Below are 10,000 nucleotides of genomic sequence, written 5' to 3'. Positions count from 1 at the left end.
TCTGTGTGTTTGTCTGTGTGTGTTGTCCTCACCCTGAGCCACCTGTGTGCCTGCTCCCTGCTCTGCACAGCCAGGACCAGAGCCTCTCCGCTGGGTGGAGTGAACCTCAGCTCATGTCTCTTCCTGCGTCCGTCTTTAGGGGCGTAGACCACAGTGCACTGGGGCAGGGGCAGGTCAACATACGGGGACACGTCCTTAGAGCTCTTATAGCACTGGAGGAGAGAACACAGGGGTTAAGGAGTGTGTGTGTGTGTGTGTGTGTGTGTGTGTGTGTGTGTGTGTGTGTCTGTCCATGATGTGTGTGTGTGTATGTCTGTGTGTATACGTGCCTACGTCTGCATGTGTGTGTACCTGTAGCCTGTTATCCCGTATGACAGTCAGTTGCTTGGCCCACTGTCCGAAGCGTTTCTTTCGCAGCAGGAAGGCACAGATCCTACAGTCCCTTGCCGGGAGCATGGAGCTCTCATCACTAGGCCACTGGTGGGTCAGTCTGGACCCTGGCCCTGATCCCTTTTCCTCTTCATCCTCCTCATAGGACTCATAGGAACTACTCAGGGCATCAGAGTCATTGTCTGGGGGGAGAGAGACCAAGAAACTACAGTTAGACTGAAACCAATCAGAAGAAACTACAGTTAGACTGAGACCAATCAGAAGAAACTACAGTTAGACTGAGACCAATCAGAAGAAACTACAGTTAGACTGAGACCAATCAGAAGAAACTACAGTTAGACTGAGACCAATCAAAAGAAACTACAGTTAGACTAAGACCAATCAGAAGAAACTACAGTTAGACTGAGACCAATCAAAATATACTACAGTTACACTGAGACCAATCAGAAGAAACTACAGTTAGACTGAGACCAATCAGAAGAAACTACAGTTCAAATCAAATCAAATGTTATTTGTCACATGTGCCAAATACAACAGGAGTAGACCTTACAGTGAAATGCTTACTTACAAGCCCTTAACCAACAATGCAGTTTTAAGAAAGAATACCCCCCCAAAAAATCACACAAAAAAAAACAATATGAAATAATATGAAATAAAAGTAACAAATAATTAAAGAGCAACAGTAAAAATAACAATTGCGAGGCTATATAAAGGGGGTACCGGTACCGAGTCAATGTGCGGTGGCACCGGTTAGTCGAGGTAATTGAGGTAATATGTACATGTAGGTAGAGTTATTAAAGTGACTATACATAGATAATAAACAGAGAGTAGCAGCAGCGTAAAAGAGGGGAGGGGGGGGGGCTTATGTTTAGGAGCCTTATGGCTTGGGGGTAGAAGATGTTTAGATGCCTCTTGGACCTAGACTTGGCGCTCCAGTACCGCTTGCCGTGCGGTTGCAGAGAGAACAGTCTATGACTAGGGTGGCTAGAGTCTTTGACCATTTTTAGGGCATTTCTCTGACACCGCCTGGTATAGAGGTCCTGGATGGCAGGAAGCTTAGCCCCAGTGATGTACTGGGCCGTACGCACTACCCTCTGTAGTGCCTTGCGGTTGGAGGCCGAGCAGTTGCCATACCAGGCAGTGATGCAACCAGTCAGGATGCTCTCGATTGTGCAGCTGTAGAACCTTTTGAGGATCTGAGAACCAATGCCAAATCTTTTCAGTCTTCTTAGGGGGAATAGGTTTTGTCGTGCCCTCTTCACGACTGTCTTGGTGTGCTTGGACCATGTTAGTTTGTTGGTGATGTGGACACCAAGGAACTTGAAGCTCTCAACCTGCTCCACTACAGCCCCGTCGATGAGAATGGGGGCGTGCTCGGTCCTCTTCTTATTTCCTGTAGTCCACAATCATCTCCTTTGTCTTGATCACGTTAAGGGAGAGGTTGTTGTCCTGGCACCACACGGCCAGGTCTCTGACCTCCTCTCTATAGGCTGTCTCGTTGTTGTCGGTGATCAGGCCTACCACTGTTGTGTCATCTGCAAACTTAATGATGGTGTTGGAGTCGTGCCTGGCCATGCAGTCATGAATGAACAGGGAGTACAGGAGGGGCACGCACCCCTGAGGGGTGGGTAGGTAACAACACATCCACCCACTGAGCATGCACCCCTGAGGGGCACCCGTGTTGAGGATCAGTGTGGCGGATGTGTTGTTACCGACCCTTACCACCTGGGGCGGCCCGTCAGGAAGTCCAGGATCCAGTTGCAGAGGGAGGTGTTTAGTCCCAGGGTCCTTGATGAGCTATGAGGGCACTATGGTGTTGAATGCTGAGCTGTAGTCAATGAATAGCATTCTCACGTAGGTGTTATTTTTGTCCAGGTGTGAAAGGGCAGTTTGGAGCGCAATAGAGATTATATCATCTGTGGATCTGTTGGAGTGGGTCTAGGGTTTCTGGGTAATGGTGTTGATGTGAGCCATGACCAGCCTTTCAAAGCACTTCATGGCTACAGATGTGAGTGCTACGGGTCGGTAGTCATTTAGGCAGGTTACCTTAGTGTTCTTGGGCACAGGGACTATGGTGGTCTGCTTGAAACATGTTGGTATTACAGACTCAGACAGGGAGAGGTTGAAAATGTCAGTGAAGACACTTGCCAGTTGTTCAGTGCATGCTTGGAGTACACGTCCTGGTAATCCGTCTGAACGTTGACCTGTTTGAAGGAGAGCGTGATCACACAGTCGTCCGGAACAGCTCATGCTCTCATGCATGTTTCAGTGTTACTTGCCTCGAAGCGAGCATATAAGTAATTTAGGTCGTCTGGTGTCACTGGGCAGCTCGCAGCTGTGCTTCCCTTTGTAGTCTGTAATAGTTTGCGAGCCCTGCCACATCCGACAAGCATCAGAGCTGGTGTAGTACGATTCGATCTTAGTCCTGCATTGATGCTTAGCCTCTTTGATGGTTAGTCGGAGGGCATAGCGGGATTTCTTATAAGCTTCCGGGTTAGAGTCCCACACCTTGAAAGCGGCAGCTCTACCCTTTAGCTCAGTGCAGATGATGCCTGTAATCAATGGCTTCTGGTTGGGGTGTGTATGTACAGTCACTGTGGGGACGACGTCATCGATGCACTTATTGATGAAGCCAGTGACTGATGTGGTGTACTCCTCAATGCCATCAGAAGAATCCCAGAACATATTCCAGTCTGTACTAGCAAAACAGTCCTGTAGCTTAGCATCTGCTTCATCTGACCACTTTTTTATTGACCGAGTCACTGGTGCTTCCTGCTTTAGTTTTAGCTTTTAAGCAGGAATCAGGAGGATATAATTATGGTCAGATTTGCCAAACAGAGGGCGAGGGAGAGCTTTCACAGTCTTTGTGAAGGGATGAAACTTCTTCAAAATGTCTTTAGGAGTGAAATGTTAACATACTTCTCTCTTTTTTGGGTGATTATAGCCCCAAAGTTCACTCTTGATTGTAGAAAAGATACACACACTCACATACGTCTGCACATGTTTATTACAAAGAACAAAACATCAATGTCACCCTGAAAAGGGAGTTGTAACCACACAGATCAGAAGCTATTTATCTGGTCTTGTTTTGCTACTGTAGGATATGTTTTCTACTACATTTGACTCACAGGAGTTTTTGCGTTGTCGTCTGTTGATGCAGGTAGGAGGGGAGTTGTTCTCTGCATCCTCATAGTAACCGTCCTCTATGGAGTTAGGAGGGCTGGAGCTACCGCGGGTGGTGATGTACTCTGGCTGCTTGCCTGGGCTGAGAGGTACTGCCTCTTCATAGTAAGCCTCAGGAGGGGGGGTGGTGGGCAGGGGTGGAGGGGTCTCTGATGAGCAGGGGGGAGAGGAGTCTGGACTGCTCTATAGGGTAGGTAGACACAGGTACTGCACTTTAATTACATACTACACACAAACAAACATGTAACCACACATGAAAAACAACAGTTTGTTTGAGATGTTTCTAGCTGAATCACACACACACACACATGCACACATGCACACACCTACACACACACCTCACACACACACACTGTGCAAAGCTAGGGCACTTGGAAAGAAACTGTAAAATGGGACTAGACAGGAGAAGCGCCACTACACCTCAGCTTGATGGATGAGCTCTGAGAGCAATACGGGGATCAGCAACACTATGGAGGATCATCTAACACTATGGAGGATCATCTAACACTATGGAGGATCATCTAACACTATGGGGGATCATCTAACACTATGGAGGATCATCTAACACTATGGGAGAAGATCTAACACTATGGAGGATAATCTAACACTATGGAGGATCATCTAACACTATGGGAGAATATCTAACACTATGGAGGATAATCTAACACTATGGAGGATCATCTGACACTATGGAGGACCATCTAACACTATTTATTTTTATTTTTTTTATTTCACCTTTATTTAACCAGGTAAACCAGTTGAGAACAAGTTCTCATTCACAACTGCGACCTGGCCAAGATAAAGCAAAGCAGTGCGATAAAAACAACAATACAGAGTTACATATGGGGTAAAACAAAACAAAGTCAAAAAATACAACAGAAATACATATATATACAGTGTGTGCAAATTTAGCAAGTTATGGAGGTAAGGCAATAAAATAGGCTATAGTGCAAAATAATTACAATTAGTATTAACACTGGAATGATAGATGTGCAAGAGCTGATGTGCAAATAGAGATACTGGGGTACAAATGAGCAAAATAAATAACAATATAGGGATGAGGTAGTTGGGCGGGCTAATTTCAGATGGGCTGTGTACAGGTGCAGTGATCGGTAAGGTGCTCTGACAACTGATGCTTAAAGTTAGTGAGGGAGATAAGTGTCTCCAGCTTCAGAGATTATTGCAATTTGTTCCAGTCATTGGCAGCAGAGAACTGGAAGGAATTGCGGCCAAAGGAGGTGTTGGCTTTGGGGATGACCAGTGAGATATACCCGCTGGAGCGCAGACTACGGGTGGGTGTTGCTATGGTGACCAATGAGCTAAGATAAGGCGGGGATTTGCCTAGCAGTGATTTATAGATGGCCTGGAGCCAGTGGGTTTGGCGACGAATATGTAGTGAGGACCAGCCAACAAGAGCGTACAGGTCACAGTGGTGGGTATTATATGGGGCTTTGGAGACAAAACGGATGGCACTGTGATAGACTACATCCAATTTGCTGAGTAGAGTGTTGGAGGCTATTTTGTAAATGACATCGCCGAAGTCAAGGATCGGTAGGATAGTCAGTTTTACGAGGGCATGTTTGGCAGCATGAGTGAAGGAGGCTTTGTTGCGAAATAGGAAACCGATTCTAGATTTAACTTTGGATTGGAGATTCTTAATGTGAGTCTGGAAGGAGAGTTTACAGTCTAACCAGACACCTAGATATTTGTAGTTGTCCACATACTCTAGGTCAGACCCGTCGAGTAGTAATTCTAGTCGGGTGGGCGGGTGCAAGCAGCGTTCGGTTGAAGAGCATACATTTAGTTTTACTAGTGTTTAAGAGCAGTTGGAGGCTACTGAAGGAGTGTTGTATGGAATTGAAGCTCGTTTGGAGGTTTGTTAACACAGTGTCCAATGAAGGGCCAGATGTATACAAAATGGTGTAGTCTGCGTAGAGGTGGATCTGAGAGTCACCAGCAGCAAGAGCGACGTCATTGATATACACAGAGAAAAGAGTCGGCCCAAGAATTGAACCCTGTGGCACCCCCATAGAGACTGCCATAGGTCCAGACAACAGGCCCTCCGATTTGACACATTGAACTCTATCTGAGAAGTAGTTGGTGAACCAGGCGAGGCAGTCATTTGAGAAACCAAGGCTATTTAGTCTGCCAATAAGAATGCGGTGGTTGACAGAGTCGAAAGCCTTGGCCAGGTCAATGAAAACGGCTGCACAGTACTGTCTATTATCGATCGCGGTTATAATATCGTTTAGGACCTTGAGCGTGGCTGAAGTGCACCCATGACCAGCTCGGAAACCGGATTGCATAGCGGAGAAGGTACGGTGGGATTCGAAATGGTCGGTGATCTGTTTGTTGACTTGGCTTTCAAAAACTTTTGAAAGGCAGGGCAGGATGGATATGGGTCTGTAACAGTTTGGATCTAGAGTGTCACCCCCTTTGAAGAGGGGGATGACCGCGGCAGCTTTCCAATCTCTGGGGATCTCAGACGTTACGAAAGAGAGGTTGAACAGGCTAGTAATAGGGGTTGCGACAATTTCGGTGGCTAGTTTTAGAAAGAAAGGGTCCAGATTGTCTAGCCCAGATGATTTGTAGGGGTCCAGATTTTGCAGCTCTTTTAGAACATCAGCTGTCTGGATTTGTGTGAAGGAGAAGCGGGGGGGGGCATGGGCAAGTTGCAGCGGAGGGTGCAGAACTGGTGGCCGGGGTAGTGGTAGCCAGGTGGAAAGCATGGCCAGCCGTAGCAAAATGCTTGTTGAAATTCTCGATTATTGTAGATTTATCGGTGGTGATAGTGTTTCCTAGCCTCAGTGCAGTGGGCAGCTGGGAGGAAGTGCTCTTATTTTCCATGGACTTTACAGTGTCCCATGGAACTTTACAGTGTCCCATGGACTTTACAATTTTCCATGGACTTTACAGTGTCCCAAAGCAACACTATGGAGGATCATCTAACACTATGGGGGATCATCTAACACTATGGAGGACCATCTAACACTATGCAGAATCAGCAACACTATGGAGGATCATCTAACACTATGGGGGATCATCTAACACTATGGAGGATTATCTAACACTATGGAGGACCATCTAACACTATGGAGGATATTCTAACACTATGAAGGACCATCTAACACTATGGAGGATCATCTAACACTATGGGGGATCATCTAACACTATGGAGGATAATCCAACACTATGGAGGATCATCTAACACTATGGAGGATTATCTAACACTATGGAGGACCATCTAACACTATGGAGGATAATCTAACACTATGGAGGATTATCTAACACTATGGAGGACCATCTAACACTATGGAGGATAATCTAACACTATGGAGGATCATCTAACACTATGGGAGAAGATCTAACACTATGGAGGATCATCTAACACTATGGGGGATCATCTAACACTATGAAGGACCATCTAACACTATGGAGGATCATCGAACACTATGGAGGATCATCTAACACTATGGGAGATCATCTAACACTATGGAGGACCATCTAACACTATGGAGGATAATCTAACACTATGGAGGATCAGCAACACTATGGAGGATCATCTAACACTATGGAGGATAATCTAACACTATGGAGGATCAGCAACACTATGGAGGATCAGCTAACACTATGGGGGATCATCTAATACTATGGGGGATAATCCAACACTCTGGAGGATCATCTAACACTATGGAGGATCAGGTAACGTTATGGAGGATCAGCAACACTATGGAGGATCATCTAACATTATGGAGGATCATCTAACACTATGGAGGATTATCTAACACTATGGAGGATCATTTAACACTATGGGGGATCATCTAACACTATGGAGGATCATATAACACTATGGGGGATCATCTAACACTATGGAGTATCATCTAACACTATGGAGGTTCATCTAACACTATGGAGGATCATCTAACACTATGGGGGATCATCTAACACTATGGGGGATCATCTAACACTATGGAGGATCATCTAACACTATGGATGATCATCTAACACTATGGAGGATCATCTAACATTATGGGCGATCATCTAACACTATGGGAGAAGATCTAACACTATGGGGGATCATCTAACACTATGAAGGACCATCTAACACTATGGAGGATCATCGAACACTATGGAGGATCATCTAACACTATGGGGGATCATCTAATAGTATGGAGGATAATCTAACACTATGGAGGAATATCTAACACTGTGGAGGATAATCTAACACTATGGAGGAATATCTAACACTATGGAGGATTATCTAACACTATGGAGGACCATCTAACACTATGGAGGATAATCTAACACTATGAAGGACTATCTAACACTATGGAGGATATCTAACACTATGGGGGATCATCTAACACTATGGAGGATAATCTAAAACTATGGAGGATCATCTAACACTATGGAGGATTATCTAACACTATGGAGGACCATCTAACACTATGGAGGATAATCTAACACTATGGAGGATTATCTAACACTATGGAGGACCATCTAACACTATGGAGGATCAGCAACACTATGGAGGATAATCTAAAACTATGGAGGATAATCTAACACTATGGAGGATTATCTAACACTATGGAGGATAATCTAACACTATGGAGGATCAGCAACACTATGGAGGATCAGCTAACACTATGGGGGATCATCTAACACTATGGAGGATAATCTAAAACTATGGAGGATAATCTAACACTATGGAGGATTATCTAACACTATGGAGGATAATCTAACACTATGGAGGATCAGCAACACTATGGAGGATCAGCTAACACTATGGGGGATCATCTAATACTATGGGGGATAATCCAACACTCTGGAGGATCATCTAACACTATGGAGGATCAGGTAACGTTATGGAGGATCAGCAACACTATGGAGGATCATCTAACATTATGGAGGATCATCTAACACTATGGAGGATCATCTAACACTATGGGGGATCAACTAACACTATGGGTGGTCATCTAACAGTAAGACAGAGAGCACTATGGGGGATCATCTACACTACCGTTCAAAAGTTTGGGGTCACTTAGAAATGTCCTTGTTTTCGAAAGAAAAGCAAAAAAAATGGTCCATTAAAATAACATCAAATTGATCAGAAATACAGTGTAGACATTGTTAATGTTGTAAATGTTTATTGTAGCTCTCAACTGGCAGCGTCATTAAATAGTACCCGCAAAACACCAGTCTCAACGTCAACAGTGAAGAGGCGACTGCGGGATGCTGACCTTCTAGGCAGAGTTGCAAAGAAAAAGCCATATCTCAGACTGCCCATCTTAATCTTTTATTTTTATTGGCCAGTCTGAGATATGGCTTTTTCTTTGCAACTCTGCCTAGAAGGTTAGCATCCCGGAGTCGCCTCTTCACTGTTGACGTTGAGACTGGTGTTTTGCGGGTACTATTTAATGAAGCTGCCAGTTGAGGACCTGTGAGGCGTCTGTTTCTCAAACTAGACACTCTAATGTATTTGTCCTCTTGCTCAGTTGTACACTTGTTCTCAGAACAAGAATAGACTGACGAGTTTCAGAAGAAAGTTATTTGTTTCTGGCCATTTTGAGCCTGTAATCGAACCCACAATTGCTGATGCTCCAGATACTCAACTAGTCTCAAGAAGGCCAGTTTTATTGCTTACCTCTCTGTCATCCCTCCTTACTGCCATACCTCTCTGTCATCCCCCCTTACTGCCATACCCCTCTGTCATCCTCCCTTACTGCCATACCTCTCTGTCATCCCCCCTTACTGCCATACTCCTCTGTCATCCTCCCTTACTGCCATACCTCTCTGTCATCTCCCTTACTGCCATACCCCTCTGTCATCCCCCCTTACTGCCATACCTCTCTGTCATCCTCCCTTACTGCCATACCTCTCTGTCATCCCCCCTTACTGCCATACCTCTCTGTCATCTTCCTTTCTGCCATACCCCTCTGTCATCCCCCCTTACTGCCATACCTCTCTGTCATCCTCCATTACTGCCATACCTCTCTGTCATCCTCCCTTACTGCCATACCTCTCTGTCATCCTCCCTTACTGCCATACCTCTCTGTCATCTTTCCTTACTGCCATACCCCTCAGTCATCCCCCTTACTGCCATACCTCTCTGTCATCCTCCCTTACTGCCATACCTCTCTGTCATCCTCCCTTACTGCCATACCTCTCTGTCATCCCCCCTTACTGCCATACCTCTCTGTCATCTTCCTTACTGCCATACCCCTCTGTCATCCCCCCTTACTGCCATACCTCTCTGTCATCCTCCCTTACTGCCATACCTCTCTGTCATCCTCCCTTACTGCCATACCTCTCTGTCATCCTCCCTTACTGCCATACCTCTCTGTCATCTTCCTTACTGCCATACCCCTCTGTCATCCCCCCTTACTGCCATTCCTCTCTGTCATCCTCCCTTACTGCCATACCTCTC

General features: G+C 45.5%; 1 protein-coding gene across 2 annotated transcripts in view; it reads right to left on the bottom strand.

Moving 5' to 3' along the window:
- afap1l1a (actin filament associated protein 1-like 1a) overlaps window positions 1-10,000 on the bottom strand; it is a 31,282-nt gene that overhangs the window by 10,275 nt on the left and 11,007 nt on the right. For both annotated transcript variants that reach the window (XM_041838778.1, XM_041838784.1), the window contains exons 5-7: window positions 3,519-3,756; window positions 352-572; window positions 33-212 (exon numbers count right to left, since the gene is read on the bottom strand). In XM_041838778.1, the coding sequence (XP_041694712.1) occupies window positions 33-212; window positions 352-572; window positions 3,519-3,756 (639 nt within the window). The remainder of the gene's footprint in view (window positions 1-32; window positions 213-351; window positions 573-3,518; window positions 3,757-10,000) is intronic.

The sequence above is a fragment of the Coregonus clupeaformis genome, chromosome 2 (genome assembly GCF_020615455.1).
Source record: "Coregonus clupeaformis isolate EN_2021a chromosome 2, ASM2061545v1, whole genome shotgun sequence".
NCBI classification, from domain to species: domain Eukaryota; kingdom Metazoa; phylum Chordata; class Actinopteri; order Salmoniformes; family Salmonidae; genus Coregonus; species Coregonus clupeaformis.
This window is presented reverse-complemented; position numbering and strand designations above follow the sequence as displayed.